The sequence below is a fragment of the Crinia signifera genome, chromosome 11, assembly GCF_055691185.1.
Source record: "Crinia signifera chromosome 11, ASM5569118v1, whole genome shotgun sequence".
Classification (NCBI taxonomy): domain Eukaryota; kingdom Metazoa; phylum Chordata; class Amphibia; order Anura; family Myobatrachidae; genus Crinia; species Crinia signifera.
Window position 1 is genome coordinate 66,141,607 of NC_139227.1, and position 22,788 is coordinate 66,164,394.

Sequence of the window (22,788 nt, forward strand, 5' to 3'; positions counted from 1 at the left end):
GTGCATGCTGATGTTCAAGTTCTCCCTAAAGCCCCATACACAGTAGGCTAGGGGAATCGCCCTTGAGCTTCCCGGTGGCAAGATTGGCCAGATATAGCGATGTTTGTGTGGACACACATGCAAGCCTATCCATCTAGATCTTGACCGCATATGCTAAAGATCCAAGCGGGCGATGGCGACACACACGACCATCGCTACACGGTGTACACATGGGTCAATGTGTGTGTGGCACCCCACTTCAGGGATACCCCTTTTATGTTCCCTGATGCACCCCAAGGAGCTAAAAAATTGCAGCCAATGTTACCTAACGGGCCCTTGACCAGAGCTGAAGGGGTTAACATGAACCACAGGGCCCTTGGACCCGGCGAGTATCCCCAGCTCACCTTGGAGTGGGGAGAGCCTGCCACCCTCCTGATTGGCTGGACAGATCAGCCCTGGAAAACAGCGTGAGCACGGAGGCAGGAAGTGGGAGACTCACGTGTGAGGAGAGGAGAGAGTCGGCCCCCAGTCTGCTGAGCAGCACGAGCGATGTCTAAAGAAACCGAGATGTCAGAAGTCATACATTCTTGAATGTAAGCATACAAGTAAGCTCATTTAGGCTAAAGAAACCTTGATGTGTATGACCATCATTTTATACATGTAAGCATACATGTACGAATACCTTTCTCTTTGGTGACACGTGGTGAACACATAAAATCCACTAATTTGAACAGGCACAAAAGGGAAAAGGAAAGGAAGAAACCTCAAATCAGAATCACTTTATTGGCCATGTATACTCTCGTATACTCGGATTTTTTTGTGGATACAGTGCAGCTTCAAGCATGGTACAAGAGGGATAACAGGACAAACATACATTGCATCAGTTGCGCATACAAATGACAATTCACATGTTAGGATTTGCAAGGTTAGATAGAGTAGTGAGGTGTTTAGATTAGCAGTATCTTAGAGTACATTGTTGAATAGCTGTCGGGAAGAAGCTTTTTGCGGTTTTTGACGACTTGGCAAGAATGGACTGAAGCGTCTACCTGATAGGAGAATATCAAACAAGTTATGGCCAGGGTGGAGTTTGTCTACCACGATCTTCCCAGCTCGCTGACCCTACTTAAGTGTTGTTCCCTTACAGGAGGAGGTCCGTCCCAATAATCTTCTCTGCTGTCCTCACCACTCTTTGCAGGCTTCGTTTGTCAGATTCATTGGCCCCTCCATACCAGATTGTAATAGAGGAGCATAGAACGGACTCGACGATAGCAGTGTAAAAGAGTTGCAGCAGCTCCTATGTAATGTTAAAATTTTTTCAGTTGCCTCAGAAAGAACAGCCGCTGTTGTGCCTTTTTGACAATGGAAGTTATGTTGGGCTCCCATCTGAGGTTGCACGAGATTTTTGTCCCAAGAAATTTGAAGGTCTCTACCCATGACACCACTCTGTTGGAAATTACCAGTGGGACCTTGACATTTGGGCCCTTATTCAGATCTGATCGCAGTACAAATGTATTCTCTAAATGGGAAAAACCATGTGCACTGCAGGTGGGGCAGATGTAACATGTCTAGAGGAAGTTAGATTTGGGGGATTTATTTTGTTTCTGTGCAGGGTAAATACTGGCTGCATTATTTTTACACTGCAATTTAGATTTCAGTTTCAACACACCCCACCCAAATGTAACTCTCTCTGCACATCTAACATCTGCCCCACCTGCAGTGCACATGGTTTTGCCAATTTTGAGAACAAATTTGTACTGCGATCATATCTGAATAAAGGCTTTGGTTTTCTCCTGAAATCTACTATCATCTCGACTGTTTTAATGGGGTTTAGGTCCAGGTTGTTTCTGCCGCACCACTGTGAAAGTCTGTCCACTTCCAATCTGTATGCAGACTCATCTGCCTCAGTGGCATAGCTACGTTTTGGGCCCATACCCACCCCCCGCCGCCACCCCGTCGAGCACCCCCCCCCCCCCCCCGCCGCCTATGCTAACCCCCTCCCCCTCCCCCGCAGTCTTACCTATCGCGCTGGTCCCGGCGGCTCCGTCCGTTCATCTGCTGAGGACCACCACAAAATGGCCGCCCCCGTACAGCAGACAGTTTCAGAGAACTGTTTGCTATATGGGGGCGGCCATTTTGTTGTGGTCCTCATCAGAAGAACGGAGCCGCCGGGACCAGCAAGATACGTAAGTCTGCGGGGGATTGGGGGTGGTAACTGTAGCACCGCAGCCCCCGGCGCCCCCACATGCACAGCGCCCCCCCCGCGGTGGCGGGGGCTGCGGTGCTATAGTTACGCCCCTGATCTGCCTCCATGATTAGGCTGATGATGGTGGTGTATGATTTTTAGTGACTGGTCACTCGAGATGCAGTCATTAGTGTAGAGGGAGAAGAGCAGGGGGGAAAGGACACATCCCTGGGGAGTACCAGTGCTGATCATACGAATGGCGGATGTGAAGGCTCTGGCTTTCACCACCTGTTTCCGTGCCGTCAGGAAGTCCACAATCCAGGAGCAGGTAGATTCAGGAACTCCTAGGGAGAGAAGTTTGGGCTTTAGGATAGCAGGGACAATTGTGTTAAATGCAGAGCTGAAGTCAATGAATAGGACCCTCACGTAGGTGCCTGGATGATCCAGGTGTTCCAGGATATAATGCAGCCCTAGGTTAACTGCATCCTCCACGCTTCTGTTTGCTCGGTAGGCGGACTGCAGGTGGTCGAGTCTTTCGAATGCCTTCATGACCACTGATGTTAGCGCAACTGGCCTGTAGTCATTTAGACTGTTTAGACCAGGGCTGGGCAACACCGGCCATCCAGATTTTGATGAACTACACATCCCAGCATGCCTTGCATCAGTTTCAGCATTGCCACATAGCAAAACTAATGCAAAGCATCCTGGGATGTGTAGTTTATTAACATCTAGAGGGCCGGTGTTGCCCAGCCCTGGTTTAGACTAAGCGACTGTTTATTCATCCTTGGGGACCCTTATAATATTGTAAAAAAACGGAACTACACATTGTTTGTTTATTTCACATGTCCTGTATGGAGAAATGAATGAAAGTCAATTAACTTTTTCGACAAATCCACCAAACAGTAAGACTTTGATACAAATTGCTGTTACCCTTTCCTAACTGTTGGGCGCTTTTCTTGTTTTTTGTTTTTTATATTTTTATGTGTGTCGCAGAAGAAAGCCGCCGACCATGCATGGACCTCTGCAGCAGCTGGGCTGTGATTGACAGCCGGCGTCCCCGGCGAGCAGCGGAGATGGACGGCACGTGAAGAGGATGGAGCCTGCCGCATGGAGCCAGGAAGAAGTGGCAAGGGTGGTGCCAGGAGTCGTGACTGGCCGGAGCCGGCAACTGCAGCTGAGACCACAGGTATTCTATGCTTCCAACCGCCAGCCTGTAGGCTACATGTCCCCGTGGTCCCACCTGTGCTCCCCTTCACTAACCCCCACCCTCAGGCGCACCTGGCACCCGAAGATATATCCAGCCCCTCCTGGCTACTTTACACCTCAGTCACGCCAGATAAGGCCACTCGCTATGATGTACAGCTTGCTCCGTTGCCATAAGTGGAGTGGCTGCATGGAACACACAGCCAGCAAAATGTAGGCAGTTTGTGAACAAAGGCACTCTGAGGCTGATGCAGGTAAATAATATGGACCAGGTTTAATAGTGAAAAAAGCCTGTGTACCGGTTTGTTACAGGGGCCTTGTCACATGTGCTTAATTTCTAAGCAATCTAGACAGATCACTTCGAAAAGTGCCAAATATCACCCCGTGTGTATGCACCTAGGAGCAAATGTACTAAGCCTTGGAGGGAGATAAAATGCATATAAACTATCAACCAATCAGCTACTGTTTCCAGTGGCGAACGCAGGATTTATTTGTTTGTATAATTGGTACCTAATGTTCAGAAAATTAGCAAAAATGTTGTCGCAGAGGGAGGTCAGAAAGCTGGCACTGAATAATGGGCAGAGAGTCTGAGACAGATAAAGGAAGAGAGGTTGGCACAGAGGGAAAAAAGCAGAAGGCTGGCACAGAGGAGAAAAGTGCAAAGAGAATCTGATATGGGCAGTAGCAAAGAGGAGAATGATTAAAATAAAAAAGGACATATGGCTCCATAGATCATATATAAGGGATGGAAGCAGCCCACCATCCCGGCCACTCTTACTAGCAGCTCCTTCAGCCTATTCCCAGCTACCTGCTGCGGTGTCCAGCTCAAACCCAGGCGGGAGCAGAGAGGAAGAGGGATGGGACTGTGGCATGGGTGTGGTATAGGGGTCCGACAGTCAGGATCCTGACAGTCATTATCCCGATGTCGGGATCCCCACTGGACGGACCCAGACAGCATAGTGAGCGCAACTAAGCCCCTTGCGGGCTTGCTGTGCTAAACGAGCCACCTATTCTATTCTCCCTCTATGGGGGTCGTGGACCCCCACGAGGGAAAATAGCCGATGGCCGTCGGGAACCCGGCTGTCGGTGTTTTGACAGTCGGGATCCCGGCGTCTGGTGAATGCCTGTTGGGATCCCGTCTGTCGGGACCCCGTCTGGCACCCTGTGGCACTGGGCACTTTTGCGTGTGCAATATGTCCCCGGCTGTCCGCTGTGATGTCCAGTTTAAATAAAGGGGGAGCAGAGAGGAGGGGGGACAGGACCACGGCGTGGGCACTTTGCTTTTACAAGGATATTAATGATTTAATCTGTGGGACAGATTGCATGTTCAACCTGTCCCCAGCTGCATGCTGCACAGCTAAGAGGGGGGACGGGACCGCAGCGCAGGCACTGTGCTTGTACAAGGATATTAATGATTTAATCTGTGGCTGCATCCAGTGTGGCACATGCAGCAAAGAATAGGTGCAAGGGGGGTTTCTGGGTCCTCATAACCCCCCCCCCCCCCCCCCCCCCCGCGTGCGCCAATGGCTTCAACAAAGTTTTCAAGACTGTAACATTGCTGTTAGAAACTGATTGACTGGTACTTGATATTTCTCTATTTTATCACTTTCCAAGGCTTAAGCAGGGTATACAGAGGTGTAGCTAGGACGGAGCCGGTGGAGCACAAGCTCCGGGTGCCGAATTATCACCGGGCACCGGAGCTGTGTACCCTGCCACCGGCTCCCCCCTGCCCGCCAGCTCCCTGCTGTGCCCAGCAAGTGCATAGTGGCGTGATGCCCCCTTCAGTGGCGGTAGAAGCAGGAGACCCGCACAGGAAACCCGGCGCTGCTGACTACACTGGCACTGATTGCTGCAGGACTGCGCCGATGGCTGAGGACTACAGGCACAGGTGACCCAGCGCCAATGGCTTAGGAGAAATGCTCTCACTCACCACCAATGCCACCCTCGCCGCTGCCTGTACACTCACATTCTCATGCTGCAGGGCGTCTGTGTCTCCAATCCCGCTATGCCACTCAGCTGCCCGCCCGCTGATGTTTGCCTGCACCGGCCTCCAGCCCGTCACCTGTACCTTCACCCCCTCATGCAGTGTCGGGCCTATGTGTCTCCAATCCCGGTATGCCCACACACCCGCCCACTGATGCCTGCCTTCACCAGCCAACCCAGCCCCTGTATATGCTTAATGGCTGGTTGTATGGCCATCTGGACATCTATTTTTTACAGTATGTGGAGGCCTGGAACTGCACTCCTTTGTCAATCTGCTATTTCTCTCCCCCTGCTCTCTCTAGCTCCTCTTTTCCCTACTCGCTCTTCCTCCTGCCCCCTCTCTCAACACTCTGGGCCAGATTCTCTAAGCTTCAAAAGTGATACAATAGAGAGTGATAAACAGCCAGCCAATCAGCTCCTGCCTGACATTTTTCAAACACAGTCTGTGACATGGCAGGTAGGAGCTGATTGTCTGGCTGTTTATCACTCTCCATTTTATCACTTTTGAAGCTTGAAGCTAAATATGAATTTATGTATGAAGCTTAGAGAATCTGGCCCACAATCACTTCTGCTTCATCTCACCTCTCTCTTTATAAAGCTCTTTCCTCCCATCCTCTTTCCCCACACTCCCTCCCTCTCCGACAGTCTGTCACACGCTCTCCTTCTCTCCTACATCTCTCTCTCTACCCGACACCTTCTTTCTCACTCTGGGCCAGATTCTCTAAGCTTCAAAAGTGATACAATGGAGAGTGATAAACAGCCAGCCAATCAGCTCCTGTCTGACATTTTTCAAGCACAGTCTGTGACATGGCAGGTAGGAGATGATTGGTTGGCTGTTTATCACTCTCCATTTTATCACTTTTGAAGCTTAAAGAATCTGGCCCTAAGTCTCTGTCCATTGCTTTTCCTTATATCCTCTCTCCCTCCCTGTCTAATCCTCTTTCTCTATCCTACACCATTTCACACATGACAGTGGCAGTGGGGGGGGGGGGGGCTTTCAAAATCTCGCTATGGGGCCCACACGGTTATAGTTACGCCCCTGGTGGAGTCACTAGGTGGGCTACACCCCATCTCCGGCAATGACCGCTGCTGTCCGTGGACCCGCTGACCTGGTCCTAGCAATTACCTACTACAAATGGGGGGGGGGTCACGAAACATGCCCTTGCTCTGGGCACCATGGCACCTATCTACACCACTGTGTGAATACGCTGTGCGATTTTAACTATGGCCGATTCTGACTACATACCTCCCAACATGACCCTCTCCAGGAGGGACACAATGCTCTGTTTCTAGACGTCCCTCATAATGTATGATTGCCATCACCTGTTTCACACAGGTTAATTGAGGAGAAAGGTGCTTCAACGCAGGTAGTGGCAATCATTAATTAAGGGAGAAGTCCTGAAACAGAGCAATTTGTCCCTCCTGGAGAGGGTCATGTTGGTAGGTACATGACTGTACGATTTCCCTCAAACCCCCCAGAGCCCAGAACCATCAAATCTTGACTATCTTTACTTGCAAAATTGCCTTTCCTGCACAGTCTATTTATTTATCCATGCAATACTGACTGGGCTGCACATCGGTATCGCAAGCAGGGGAAACACTGGGATTTTGGCCAACTTTCTATACAAATTTAACTATATAGTCAAAATTGTAATCTAAAATCCCACCATGTGCGCACACCTTAAGTCATGATTGCCTACAGGACCCTCTCTTTCAGGGAGAAAATGCTCTATTCCTGCACTTGGTAATATATGATTGCTATCACCTGTGGTGAAACACCTTTCTTATCAATTACCTAGCTCACCACAGGTGATGGCAATCATACATTACCAGGGAAGTTCAGGAAAAGAGCATTTTCTCCATCATGGAGAGGGTCAGGTAGGTAACCATGCCTTAAGTACATCTGCCCAAAAGTGATTTTATGCCATATAATCATGCCTGATTTGTATTGTATTATAAATATATTAATTCCCAACACTCATGTGTTCTAGCTGTACTTTCTTCAGAGTTCAGCAAACCCTATTTGCAGTGCCCACACAGTTATGTTCACCAATAGTGAACTTTTCAAAAAAGTTGGTTCTGGTGCAATGTAATTTCATTGTCAGGCTACTAGCGCTTGCACATTTACACAGAACATGAGACCATTTTTTACTGGATTCAGATTTCCACTGATGAGTATTGCTGAAAACAAGTCAACAGTTAAGTGTCACAGCTCCGCCTTATATTGATTGTTGTCTTTATGGTGTAGGTTTTACAATGTGGTCTCTCTTAAATGCCAACTTGTTCCTTCACTTTCACACATACAGACCACAGATTTGTATTATTTTATACAAATATTCAGTCTTCTTCTTGCGCATTTGAGATCTCAGTTTGCATCTCTGAAGATGTTTCTCCAGTGTGCTATTTGTGCTTTAATGGTCATTTCCCCAGACACGGCCTCTGCAAGCTCCGAAATGGTGACTACATTTGTCCTATGTACTTTTTCTGTACTTCTCTCTCCTCCACCTGAAGTTTTTCTATGCTCATGTTGCTTCTTTGACTAGGGTATATATGTATGTATTTCTGTATGTAAATTGTTTTTTTTATATATGAATGTATGTATGTCATTTATGTGTATGTAGTATTACTGTATTATAGGGTGTACACATGGTTCGATGTTGTCTTTCTTTCTAAATAGAATGCGTTACATTTTTGTTCGTTTTTGCTTATATAAGCAAAATCGAATAAACATCGAATGCATTCTATATCGATTCGATCCTGATACACGGCCCCATGGCATTGAAATCGAATAGAAACATAGACTGTGCAGGCAAGGCTATATAGTACAGATCTGTATTATATAGTCTAAATCGAATGTGTATACGGCGCTATGCGATTCCATCCCGATCTAATCATGACTGAATAGAAAGTACATTGCACTGTGTGTACACCTCTTTATACAGTTATATGTTTATGCTTTTATGTTTGTAATATTCTTTCAGGTCCAATTTTCAAACTTCATCCAGAAGTTTAATAAGAGTTACAGAAGTGCTGAAGGTAAGATCTCAGGAGACCTACAGTATATCTGATGTGCAGTGAAAGATTCAGAGGGGATTATTATGTAGGAATAATAAAGTGCTTTTGTACTTCAAAAAATGCCCATTGGATTGCTATCTAGAAATTGACCCCTAATAGGGGAGATGCTTTAGGCCAGTGCAGGGGTGCTACCTGACCCTCTCCTTCAGGGAGAAAATGCTCTGTTCCTGGACTTGCCTGGTAATATATGATTGTCCTCACCTGTGGCGAAACACCTTTCTTATTACATACCTAGCTCCCCACAGGTGATGGCAATCCTACATTACCAGGTAAGTCAGGAACAGAGCATCTTCTCCCTGAAGGAGAGGGTCAGGTAGGCAACCTAGGGGCAGTGAGTGGTTCTCAACCTTGGTCCTCAAGGACCCCCAACAGTGCACATTTTCCAGGTCACCCGGCAGGTGTACTCATTTACACATTTTTTAAATATTCACAGATGGATCTAATTATTTCACCTGTGATTCTGTGGGGAGAGCTGAAAAACATGCACTGTTGGGGATCCTTGAGGACCAAGTTTGAGAACCACTGCTTTAGGGTAAATAGATCCACACCACCCACCTATGGGAGTTATTTATACTGGATCACTGCTTTGCTAAATTGCAGAGCTCTGCGGTCAGGTATACGCCGCCCGACAGAGGGAAATCCTGCCCTGTGCAAGCCTGCGAATTGGTTAGTGAGGCTTGCAAAAATTAACTGGATCTGGTGATTAGCTGCTCACCATCGGGGCCAGAGCTTATGTGACACGCCTTCCCCTAAAACACCTGGGCACACCTGTGTTTCCCCTCCACCCCGAACGCCAGCTTCATGTCAATCAACTTGCATATGGCTATCGATAAAAAAGTAGCAAGATTTTATCGCAGAATGGCCTCGCGCATGCGTGCTACAATCCGTACAGTTTATCTATATCACCCTGCTTCCGAATTTGCAGCAGTACGATCGGTAGGGTTACCACCTAGTCCCTTTAATTCCGGACACATATTAATTACACAGGTTCTGTGGCTGGCTGACTTCAAGACTCCACTTCACCTGATTTTAAACTGCCACAGAACCTGTGTAATTAACATGTGTCCGGAATTAAAGGGACTAGGTGGTAACCCTAACGATCGGGGTCTGAATAACCCCCTATGTCTGGACTTGCAGTTACTCTTGTGGAATTAATTCCTTATCACTATAACCAGGGCTATTTTTCAGCAGGCTCCAGCAGGAACTGAGGTCCTTATTCTAGTTCACTCTTTCTGACAAAATATTTCTTAGATGGACAAAACCATGTGCACTGCAGGTGAGGCAGGTGTAAAACCCCACCCAAATCTAATTATCTCTGCACAAGTAACACCTGCCTCACCTGCAGTGCACATGGTTTTGTCCATCTAAGAAATATTTTGTCAGAGTGAACTAGAATAAGGGCCTCAGTTCCGGCTGGAGCCTGCTGAAAAATAGCCCCGACTATAACGATTTATTTTTGTTGTTGATGTCTTTATGGATTAAGTACATTTGCTCCTTTTCCTGTATAGCATCATATTTTTCTCTAATACTATGATATACAATGGTGGATTTGTATTGCTGTCTGGGGTTCTGGTGTGTAATTATCATTATACAACTTTGCTATGATGAGCTAAATTGCAACAATGGTTTGAGCAGCTGCATTTTGGGGCAGAGCAGGGGAGATGCGCCAACAGTACACTATGAAGGGCTGAGATGTATTTTCTGCATTGTATTTGAAGATTTTTGAATTCTTCAGACTCTAGTCCATGACTATAGCCAAACTGATGATGGTCATTATCCTAACTGGGAATACAAATCCGAATACCCAGTCAGGTTTGACATATTTTGCATGCCCAGTAATAATTTGGCTCATATAGGAGTTAAATATAATGGAAAATGAAATTCAATAAAGCTGATTACCATCCGGTGTCGCATTAAACACAAATTACCCTGCATTTTAAAATAGGTGCTTACACTTGGTGAGTCCATTAAAAAACATTCAGGAAGCATCCAATTAATGGTGCTACATACCTCCCGACATGACTCTCTCCAGTAGGGACAGCATGCTCTATTCCTGGACTTCACCTTCATTTTTTGATTAATATCACCTGTGTTGAAGCAACTTTCTTATCCATTAACCTGTTTAAAACAGGTTATGGCAATCATACATTAAGAGAGAAGTCCAGGAACAGAGCATTGTGTCCCCTGGAGCGGGTCATGTTGGGAGGTATGGTGCAAATACCACAACAGCAAATATAATGTGGTATAGAATGATTTAAATGAGGATTGGAGTGGATGCATGAACAGGAACTCACCCCATGTACTAGGTGGCCTGCCTATATCATACTTGCCTATCTGACCCTCTCCATGGGGGAGAAAATGCTGTGTTCCTGGATTTCCCTGGTAAAGAATAAAGGTGCCCATACACGCTCCCGCGGCATCTCATCGCACAGTACAAAAAGTATGTGCTGCACATTTGTACTTTTTGTACTGTGTTTTGATCGCATCGCTATGCTATTTTAGCACAAAACGTACCGTATAATCGGTACGTGTATGGGCACCTTAAGAAAGGTGTTTCACCACAAGTGATGACAATCATACATTACCAGGAAAGTCCAGGAACAGAGCATTTTCTCTCATGGGGCCAGATGCACTAACAGTGTAATTGCTGTCAGCATGCTGATTGGTGCATGGCTGAGATTCTCCAATCAGAGTGCGGATAGCCATTTACTGTATGGAAGCATGTGGAGAGATGGAATGAGACCATATAAGGGGTGTGTTATGTGCTTTTTGTATTTTTACGTTTTCCCTATGAATGGGTGTGGAGGGGCCCCAAATGAATTGCTTTGACAATACAATGCTGTTAAGATGGCCCTGACTTTGAAGGCAAGAATGGAGTAACCACTAAACTGTTTTTTTCCCCTCACACCAGAGTTTCAGTATCGGCTGTCTGTGTTTTCCAATAACCTACAGCAAGCAAAGCGCTTCCAGAGAGAGGAACTAGGGACAGCCGAATATGGTGTTACCAAATTTACTGACCTTACAGGTAGGCTATCACTACTATGATATGACTGCTGTGTGTCATATCTTTGGTATGTCTTCTCCCACAGATCATACTCAAATTTAGCAATGCTAAGGTATATACTTATTAAGACCTCATCAAACAGAAGTGATTACAAAATCTACATTACTGCAATTTATTATCATCAAAGGTCACTGGGGCAGCAGCGGGACTTATGTGCACTGGAAGTGGAAGTCTTAAGGTGTCCATACACGTTACAATTATTGTATACAATATCGCATCTCATCCGATCTTGGTTTTGCGATGACATCAGATGAGATCTAGTACAAAAAGTATGTGCAGCACATACTTTTTGTACTAGATCTCATCTCATCTGATGTCATTGCAAAACCGAGATCGGATGAGATGCGATATTGTATACAATATTCAGTGGCGTAGCTACAGGGGTCGCAGCGGTCGCACCTGCGACCGGGCCCCTGAGCCAGGGGGCCCAGCCCCCGCCACTGTCCGGCCACCTCTGCTCCTCTCTCACTGACAGCATCAAGAACAGGGTTGCCGTCGGACTCCCGGAAGAGGGTCCCTTTCTCCCGCAGCTGCTGCTTTGCTTACCCAATGAGTGACGCCGCGCAGTACACATCGCGGCAATAGTACCTGTCCTGCATTAGCTAGGAGACCTCCCCGTACGGCCGGGCCGGGTACACAGCACAGGAAGTGAAGCTATCAGTAGCAGCAACATGTGAGTGATAGCAGCTTCCGACTCTCCAGCATCAGCAGCACACAGTGACAGCCGGCTCCAGCTCAAATTCAGACAGCACACAGAGACTTCTGGTTTCCACACTGCAGAACTACGGTAATTGGATACTCGGTTTACTGTTTACTTTTAGGGGATATCTGCGGTCCTGGCTAGTGAAGTGTAATACACAGACCCCAGAGCAGGGAACTCACACTTAGCCTAGATGAGTATACAATTACCGTAGTTCTGCAGTGTGGAAACCAGAAGTCTCCGTGTGCTGTCTGAATTTAAGTGTGAGTTCCCTGCTCTGGCGTCTGTGTGCCACACTTCACTAGCCAGGACAGCAGATATCCCCTTAATCACTTGGCTAATAGTAAACCATGGCCGGCAAGCAGCAGCAGAGTTGCCACAATAAAACCCTCTCCTCCTGCTTGAGTCTGTTTTCCACCCCCTCCTCCGGAAAGTACTGTAGTTGCATCTTTTGAGCTTTATATATTCAGGGCACATTGAAAAACCATATAACCCTTTGAGGACTACAGTGCAGGCGATCCACAGACATATTTTTCTGATTGGTTGCGAACCATATAAGGCCCACCCCCTGGTGACGCAAGGCCCGCCCCCTTCACTTTTACTTTTCTCCCTGAAATAATTTTTCAAAATTAGGCAACCCTGATCAAGAAGCAGGGGGGGCGGGCGGCGATACCTGCAGCCATGCTGGGGGGGGGGGATTTTAATCCCCCCCCCCCCCCCCCCCGAGATTTTAATTTTGTTGTATGTAGGGGGGCCCCAAGCTGACCTTTCGCACCAGGGCCCATGAACCCTTAGCTACGCCCCTGACAATATTGTATACAATAATTGTAAAGTGTATGGGCACCTTTACTCCAGTGAAAAGGGCACTTGGTGGGTGGGTGTGTACTGCTACATCTGAGAGGAATCTTTTAAAATGGCATATACAAATGTAGATGAGCCCCAAAGCAGTTAGTAAGAGATACAGTACTATACTATACTTGGTACAGTGCTGGGAAACAGTGCTTTTGACTCAATGTAAATATATCTATCTCTCATTTCTTTTTTCCCCAAAAATGTAACAGTGTAATGTGGGCTAGGTGAAATGAGGGAGATTACTAGACTAATGAGGGAGAGAGGGAGATTGCTTCTATTTCAGGGAGTCTCCTGCATAAAGCAGGAGGGTAGGCAACTATGGCTACAGTACTTGGTTAGACCTGTAAGGCATGTGTGACAAATTGTACTCAGTTCCTAGCGCCAGTCACCAAAACTATTGCAGTATGGGGGAGAGCGGACCAGATTGGCAGTGAAAGGGAAGCAGGAGATAGCGATGAAATATGCTTTAGTTTTACATTGATTAAATATGTTTGTTACTTAATTCCTTTAAAAGTAGGAATGATGAGTGGGCCACCTAAGGAGCTATATGCTTTTATCAGCGTTAGCAGTGAAATGATCCAATCTTGTTTTCAATTGTTTTTCTTAGCTTAATGTATTTGTTTTTCCCTGTATGAGTGATCAGTTTCTATGCAGTCATGCAGTAGGTGCTGCCTGTTACATGTAGGTGCTGCCTGTTACATGCAGTAGGTGCTGCTTGCCACACGTAGGAGCTGCTAACACATGTAGGTGCTGCTTCCCTGCTTGCCACATGATATAAATAATGTATTACTTAAAGTACTAGGATTTATTCTATGTTATGGTTTATACCAGTTATGGGGAACCTTTGGCCCTCCAGCTGTTGTTGAACTACACATACCAGCATGCTCTGCTACAGTGTTGCTATTTGCCCATGCTAAAACTGTTGCAAGGCATGCTGGGATGCTGTGTTTAACAACAGCTGTGGCAGGGCCAAAGGTTTCCCCATCACTGGCTTATACTATATAGGACAATTCCCAACCTTGTAGACATGGTTCATCTCTTTGCAGTCTTTGCAGTCTTGCATATTCTATCATTTGCGATTTCTCAATAGCTGAAGAATTTAGGCATTATGGTGAATATTCCAATGATGTCCTGGATTTGCCCAATCTGAAAGAAGCGAGAACAGTGGCTTCATTTCCGGAGAGCCATGATTGGAGGACAAGAGGGGTCATTTCAAAAGTTAAAGATCAGGTAAGAAAAACACTGTTTATGCCAATACTTCTAATGACAAATTATCAACTGTAATGTACAGACCTGCAAACGCCATCATGGCAGGTTTGGTATGCTGATCTTGTCACAGATTATCCAGCTCCCTTGGCTGTAAAACAGGCCATCAGATCTAGCTAACCTATAACAAGGTGCCCAAACACTACAATCATTTTTTGCCGATTGGACGATTTCCGACTGATCAGACGATTTTTACCGCAAATCGTCTGGAAATCAACCGCTCACAATCAGATGCGCGCTCCTGCTGATCTTTTGATACATCTTCTGATCTTACATGCTGCATGATAGACCAGATTTATCAAAAAAACTATAGAAATGCACATCTAATCTTAAGATAAATCTGTGAAAATGTGCGCTTGCTTGAAATCTTTTGTCCAGGACGGTGAAAAGATTTAAGGGGAAATTTATGCGCACATCTTGATCCCCCATACACTATGCAATTTGGGCCCGATTTCATCCAACTCAGATGGATCGGGCCGTGAAATCCTCCCAAATCGCATGTGCAGACATCCCATCTGACCCGATGCGCAGTCCCTTGCACATAGGGTTGGATTCGGGAGGTCACTTTAAATTTATTGGATCGGACCTATCACTGGCACATCGCGGGTGCTTTTTAGCATCTGGGATGTATTGGGTCTGATCCCAGGTGTGTGCCAGTGGGGAAGCACTGCTGGCACACACCTATGTGCAGCGGCAGGGTCCGTGGGGCAGGCAGTGGGTCGGCGCGGCTGCTGGGGAGGCAGCGGTGTCCATGCAGCGCTGGGGAGGCAACGGGGTCCCTGCGGTGGATGGGAACTAGTAGCGCTATTGGCGGGATGGGAAGCGGCTGCTGAACGAGCAACTACATTTTTAAAAGACTGACCGGCCTTTTATTTGCTGAGAGAATTCTCAATAAACGGCCGGCCAGTCTTTTCAAAATATGGTTTTACATTCAGCAACTCTTCCACACCACCAATACCGCTACTAGTTCCTATCCATTGCAGGACCCCACCATTGACTGCCCATATGCCGCAGGGACACCGCTGACTGCCCAGCCACCACAGGGACCCCCTGGCCGCCCCGAACAGACCCCTCTGCCCGCCCCTGCCATCTCATCTCCCCAGGGATTGACATGCAGTACATCGCATGCAATTTATTGCATGTAAATTTGGCACATCAAGTGCCAAATCGTAAGTGAGCCTCCAGGGGACCTGCCGGGTGCTCTCAAGGGCATATTAGTGTTAATCAGTGCCTTTTAGATCATTGATCTTCCTAGTGTGTGGGCACCTTTAGACAGCCCAGTATACAAACGGTTTTTGAAATTTGACTCCCACTTTACAAACCGTGTTCTAGTTGGTGGGTCTGATAAATTACTCCAGATTTGACAACTACTTGAGTGCACAGGTGTGGACAATTGAGTCGGCCATTATTTGGTCAACATGCAAGATGTCGACAGGGTCAATAGCTCGACGTGTACAAAGTAGATTGTGGATGTTAAATGACGTAAGAGTTGAAAAAAAAACCCCGCCAACAACCATATGTGTGTCATTCATTGCTATGTTGAAAACTGGAACCTGTCGACCTTTTGCACCTGTTACTGTCAATCAACTGTACCAGTTTCATTGGAACAACGCACAATACACTGAATACATATTTTAATGCTCAGTTGAATTTGAGCTGACGCTGCTCACTTTTACCCTTTGAGCTGCTTTCAGCTCAAAAGCCGTGTGTATGGCCCGGTGATTAGCCGTGAGCACTGATGCGAGCTCCCGCATCATCACTGTCCCAAGGCTCACCTGCTGGTATTACAGGGTTGAAACATGGCGTTTTCTGGGTGTGTGGCAGAAAAAAGGCAGACGTGCCCATGTGTTATAATGCGGGATCTCTGACATCAGAGTTGACCACTTCCAGCCTGGCTTAGTTACAGAACATTACTGGCAGCACAGACGGCAAAGACTCTTCGATGTTCCGGGATTTGCATATGGATCTGAGAATACACAGCGATCTGTGATGCATACGCAGATCTGCAAGGGCATTTTTTCCTTTAGTCTCATCGCAGTGAACTGCAATTTCTCAGATTAATGATCCAACCTCAATCAGCCTCTTTGTCCCATAAGTCTTTCACTTAATATTTGTAATTGCCAAGGTTGCTTCTGAGAAATGTGTCCCTGTCATTTTATCTTCCAGAAACAATGCCGTTCATGCTGGGCTTTTGCAGTTGTTGGTAATATCGAAGCGCAGTGGGCAATTCAAGGATGTCCTAAGAACTTATCTGTGCAGCGTGAGTGTCTCTGACTACCCTTCCTCTTTACCCTTATCTCAGATAGCCAGTGCCACCGCACAAAGCAGATGATACCTTTGGGCAAAACTGGCCACCACATCGAATTGTATTTGTAGAGCACCTGGTGCTGACTGTGAGACAATTGTGACTTGTGAACTGAATTTTACCTGCAGCCAATCAGAAGCAGCCATGAAGAGCCTATCACAGCTCATCTGGTCAAAAGCTCTGCCCATTTGACTTCACCAATTTCTCATCTCTTCTCATGCCACCAACCCTAAGCGACTTTTTAACACCTTTAAGTCTCTTCTGTACCCTCCCCTTCCTCCCCCACCGGCTACCATCAGTGCACAAGAACTTGCCTCCTACTTTAAGGACAAGATTGATCACATCCGAGATGAAATGGTATGCTCTTCCACAACCTCTAACCCACTTTCTTCCCCACCTGAACCCTCTGGCGCTTTCTCTTCGTTTGAGCCCACAAATGAAAAGGAAGTATTCGCACTCTTCTTATCCTCCTACTCTACTACCTCTCCTCTTGATTCTATACCTGCACAAGTCATTAAAAATCTATATCCTGTGCTTATTCCAACCTTAACTAAAATCAGCAATCTCTCTCTTGCTACTGGTACTTTTCCATCTCTGCTCAAACATGCAGTGATTACTCCCATTCTGAAAAAACACAATTTTGACCCTAACTCTCTCTCTAACTATCGTCCTATCTCTCAGCTCCCATGCCTCTCCAAGCTACTCGAGAGACTTGTCTACTCTCGCCTCACAAACTTTCTTAACTCTAACACCCTATTAGACCCACTTCAGTCAGGCTTTCGCTCTCAACACTCCACTGAGACGGCACTGACTAAAGTGGTGAATGATCTGGTAACTGCTAAGTCTAAAGGCCATTACTCACTGCTTATTCTTCTAGATCTGGGGTAGCCAACCCTAGTCCTCGAGAGCTACCAACAGTGCATGTTTTGCAGGTCTCCTCACAGAATCACAAGTGAGCTAATTAGCTCCATCTGTGTATCTTTTAAAATGTGTCAGTGATTAATGATTGCAGCTGTGCAGCAGCTAGGTTGTCTGGAAAATGTGCACTGTTGGTAGCTCTCGAGGGCTCGGTTGGCTACCACTGTTCTAGATCTTTCTGCTGCGTTTAACACTGTGGATAACACTCTCCTTTTACAAACACTACACTCCCTAGGTCTTAATGATACAGCTATTTCCTGGTTCACATCTTACCTATCTGATCGCTCTTTCACTGTTCGCTTCTCTGACTCTACTTCCTCTTCACTACCTCTGTCAGTCGGAGTTCTGCAAGGCTCAGTCTTAGGTCCTTTGCTTTTCTCAATCTATACCTCCTCACTTGGCAAACTAATCAGCTCTTTCAGATTTCAGTATCACTTATATGCGGATGATTCTCAAATCTATCTATCAACCCCAGAGTTGTCACCAGTGGTTTTGGGCCAAGTCTCTGAATGTCTCTCTGCCATCTCATTTTGGATGTCTTCTCGCCAACTCAAACTCAATATTTCCAAAACACAATTACTTCTATTCCCGGCGAGGACAGAGAAAGTGTGTCTTTGGTTGGTGCACCAAAAGAGAATTTAATAATAAAACATGACTTTTTTTATTGGTTTCATTAAAATAGGGCAACATTGAGTGATTTAAAAAGGATATAATATATCCTCACCTAGTGGGACCCCACTTCACACTGTCCCTGAATAATTTTATAATTTTATAAAGCACGGTGGTTGAAATTTAAGAGTGGAAAAGTTATGTCTGGTATTGACAGTTTTACAGTGTGTATGCTCATCCAGGATGTAACAATTATCAGATACAATGTATATATTCCTGGGGCTCACTATGCAGTAGCGATAAGCGCCTGAACACGGGTGTGATCCCGTTTCAGCGCTACCGCTGGCTGGCTGGAGCCGCTAGTTCCACAGCCTGTGTGCTGACCGCAGAGCTGTGTCTGAGGTGTGCTGCTGTGCACTACCTCGCTCTTGCGTGTCAGATCAGACAGGAGTGTACACGGCTCTTGCGCTAGAGTCCGTGTCACTTTACTACAGGGAACCGTGTGCTACGGATACCCTGTGTCGCCACCGGCCTAAACAAATCAAAATACAATCATATGGGGGGAAGGGAAGTGGGGTTTAACACACTAGGTGTGCAGTCAAGCGTACGCTTTCGCAAAAGCTTCTTCAGGGTCTGAAGAAGCCTGAAGAAGCTTTTGCGAAAGCATACGCTTGACTGCACACCTAGTGTGTTAAACCCCACTTCCCTTCCTACTGTTTGGCATAAAGTGATTAACTTACACTACTGTGTGGTGTCTTGCAGTGTCAGACTGGGGTATAAAGGGCCCACCAGGGAAATGCACTCATAGGGGCCCACCGAGAGGCGGGGTCATTTGCTTTAAGGGGTGTGGCCTCTTAACCAGAGAGGTGCCCATTGTTTCCATTATGCTGCAGACATAGAGGAGGATGACTGCAGGCACCACTATGAACACTGGCTGCACACACACTGTGGCAGCAGCAGTTGGCTCTGGCCGTGCACTGCTACCCTCTCTGTGGCTGCATACCAGCCAGTTTGCCGCACACAATGCATGGGCTAACCTGTGCCAGGCTTCAGGATTGAGAATGAACATAATATAACATAATTATTACCAGCAGTGGCGTAAGTTTATAACAGAGGCCCGGAGGCGAAAAATGTGATGTTGCCCCCCCCCCCCCCCCCCCCCCCCCAGAAAAAAAAATATATATATCTATATATATATATATCTATATATATCTATATATATATATATATAGATAGATAGATAGATAGATAGATAGATATATACGAAGGTGCGGCACTCACGATCAGTCAAACAATAAACGATATGCTGCCACAGAGGTTCGATCAACGTTTCAAAACTTTATTGTTTTGTCATCAGGATAAAGATAACATGTAACACTGACCTTAATATAGCAGAGTATACACACCATGTGGAAAATGCTGTTTCCTGTGGGCGGGGCTGGGTACCCGCCCCTCAGTCCAGCCTGAATGACATCACTCACTAGGGACGCACTCAGATGACATCACCATCACCATAACAACATGAATACAAAACAAACACGCGGGGAATAATCCAGCACTGTAAAGAACAAGAGATATATAATCAATAAGCAGCATAAAATGAACAAAAAATGCACAGAACATGATGACCAAACATGTTTAACGAAATATTCCAAGAGGTAGCATTTCATTTAACCCCCGAGGGGACATCGTGTCTAACTGGTGAATCCACCAGGATTCTTTGCGCAACAGTGCTCTCGCACGGTCGCCTCCTCTTTTGGAAGCTGGAACACAATCTATGGCTCTATATTTGAGGCTGGACAGGGGATGTTTTTTAGCAGCGAAATGCCTCGCAACCGGCTGATCGCTTTTCCCACTTGTCAGGGCACTGCGTATAGAGTGCCTGTGCATCGCCATGCGTTCTTTCAGTTTGCGTTCTGTTTTCCCCACGTAATACATACTGCAGGGGCAGGTGATAAGATACACAATGTGTGTAGAATTGCAGGTAAAGTGGTGTTTGATGACATATGTTTTACCCGAATATGGGTGATTAAAGGTGTCACCTGTCTGTAAAAACTGGCAGGTGACACATGGGCATCTGAAATTACCTGTGCGGATGTTGTCAAGCCAGTTATGCTGCTTTCAGACCGCATATTTGGCTTTGACCCTGTATTTGGAAACGTTTCCAAAAACGGGTCTGCCAGATAAAACCCCTTTCACACCGCAGCACTTAAACGGTATATTACCGTTTAAGTGCCGATTTTTTGACACTGGCAGACCCGTTTTTGGAAACTTTCCAAATACAGGGTCAAAGCCAGTGCAGCCTTCAGCCCTCCCCTCCGTGCAGCTCCCCCCCCCCGCGCGTGTCGACGCCCCCCGCGCGTGTCGACGCCCCCGCGCATGTCGACGCCCCCCGCGCATGTCGACCCCCCCGCGTGTCGGCGCCCCCCCGTGTCGACTTACCCCGTGCCGGTACCTCCGTTGTGGATCCCGGCACTGCAGCTCAGTATGCTCGGAAAGCACTTATGAAAAAAGTGTCTTCCAGAAAATGGCTGCCCCATAGGAAACCCAGTTTAAAAAAACTGTCTTCCGTATGGGGGCAGCCATTTTCTGAAAGACACTTTTTTCATAAGTGCTTTCCGAGCATACTGAGCTGCAGTGCCGGGAACCACAACGGAGATACCGGCACGGGGTAAGTCGACACGGGGGGCGCCGACACGCGCGCGGGGGGGGGGGGGGGGGCGTCGACACGCGCGGGGGGCGTCGACACGCGCGCGGGGGGTGTCGACACGCGCGCGGGGGGGGGGCTAAAGTGCTGTGAATACTTAATGAGTGCTCATTAAGTATTCACTGTGCTGAATTTAGGACCCAGCTCATTGGCTGGGTCCTAAATACCGTTTCAGAACCGATTTTGAGCCTAAAATACCGGTTCTGAAACGGGTAGGACCCTGCATTTTAACCGGTTAGAAAAAACGTTTTTTTCTAACCGGTTAAGTGGTCCTGCACCTTTCAGACCGCACACATTACCGTTTTAAAACGGTAAAAAAACGGCAATATACCGTTTTTAAAGTGCGGTCTGAAAGGGGCATTACTACTGGTGGCATCAGGTTTAAAATGTATGTCAGTTTTGACCAGGAGTTGTTTGAGATTTTTGCCCAGGTGGAGGGTCCAACCCCTTATGCACTTTGGGCAAAGTATAGAATATAGGCACCGTAGGGTGTACCGGTAACAAGATGTCTTTAATGTTATTAGTCAAAATGCCCTGTGTGACCCCCAGATCTAGAAGAGAAGCCAGTCGACAAAACAATAAAGTTTGACTGATCGTGAGTGCCGCACCTTCGTTTATATATCACAGCAAGTCCCTGCAGTGAAGGCACCGATCGCTGAGAGGTACTGTTACTGGGAGTGCCGGACCGTCATATATATAGATAGATAGATAGATAGATAGATAGATAGATAGATAGATATCTATCTAAGAGAAGAAAAGAGGAGCGCTCCAAATAGTGCTTTATCTTTTTTTATTTTTCAGCACAATAAAATATCCGACAGGTACATTTCAAAATAGCATCACGTACCGCAATGAACGGTTAGGCACAACCGCGGGTGATAAACAGCATAAATCAAAACAGCTTTGATTTATGCTGTTTATCACCCGCGGTTGTGCCTAACCGTTCATTGCGGTACGTGATGCTATTTTGAAATGTACCTGTCGGATATTTTATTGTGCTGAAAAATAAAAAAAGATAAAGCACTATTTGGAGCGCTCCTCTTTTCTTCTCTTAGAAAATCCACTACCTGAGAATCCAGGTGCCCGCAAGGGTAATTTGAGGAAGCTGCCGGTCTCATATGACCTGAAGTGCTGTGATATTCTGTGTGGAAGAAGCCAGTTTCATTCCTGCTATAAAAAGAACAAGGACTTGCGCGCTAATTGGACTTTTCATATATATATATATATATATATATATGTTTTTGACTCTGAGTTGCGCTGGGTTGTGTGTGCAGCACCACCAAAATTCCTCCTGTTAGTGAGGAACGGTGTAGTAATCAGGGAAGTGGGGGGTGATTGGGGTGCGCTACCTAGTATAGAAACTGTACCTCCCAATAAAACATTACAATTTCAAAACAGAGTACACATTTCTGAAATAGTGTTCTTGTATTTGAGGATGTTCCCAATGAATAAGCTCAGTCCATCTCTGGGTAAATAGTTCTTTTATTGGTGAAGAAACCCGACGCGTTTCGTCTCTAAGACTTCATCAGGGGTAAGAACCAATGGGTGAGTGGATTTTGTGTGGCTGGTCCTATTTGAAGTTTCTGCTGATCACAGAAAATAAAATAAATATCACCAAGTCCTTATTGATGGGGCTCAATTAAATGGAAATTTCTGAGTTGAGAGTCTAGTGTAGGTTCTTATCAAGAACAATATCAGGACGCTCTCTCTGCAGTATCCTCCTCGCTCTGCATTCAAAATGAGAATTCTCATTTTGAATGCAGAGCGAGGAGGATACTGCGTTTAAGCTGTTTCGAGAAAAGCCCGATTAAAGGGCTGAAACGTCAACCGTTAAATCGGCTACGTGTATTCATTTATCCCTGACCCGAGTGCCACGCTTCTCTGCTATATATATATATATATATATATATATATATATATATATATATATATTTTTACCCAATAG

The 22,788-nt window shown here is 46.3% G+C and overlaps 1 protein-coding gene across 2 annotated transcripts in view; it reads left to right on the forward strand.

Annotated features, from left to right (window-relative positions):
* Positions 1-3,158: 3,158 nt before the first annotated feature.
* Positions 3,159-22,788, forward strand: part of LOC146045285 (cathepsin W-like) — a 53,921-nt gene continuing 34,291 nt past the window's right edge. For both annotated transcript variants that reach the window (XM_083164030.1, XM_083164031.1), the window contains exons 1-5: positions 3,159-3,347; positions 8,329-8,383; positions 11,334-11,447; positions 14,129-14,268; positions 16,471-16,564. In XM_083164030.1, the coding sequence (XP_083020156.1) occupies positions 3,255-3,347; positions 8,329-8,383; positions 11,334-11,447; positions 14,129-14,268; positions 16,471-16,564 (496 nt within the window). In that variant the 5' untranslated portion in view covers positions 3,159-3,254. The remainder of the gene's footprint in view (positions 3,348-8,328; positions 8,384-11,333; positions 11,448-14,128; positions 14,269-16,470; positions 16,565-22,788) is intronic.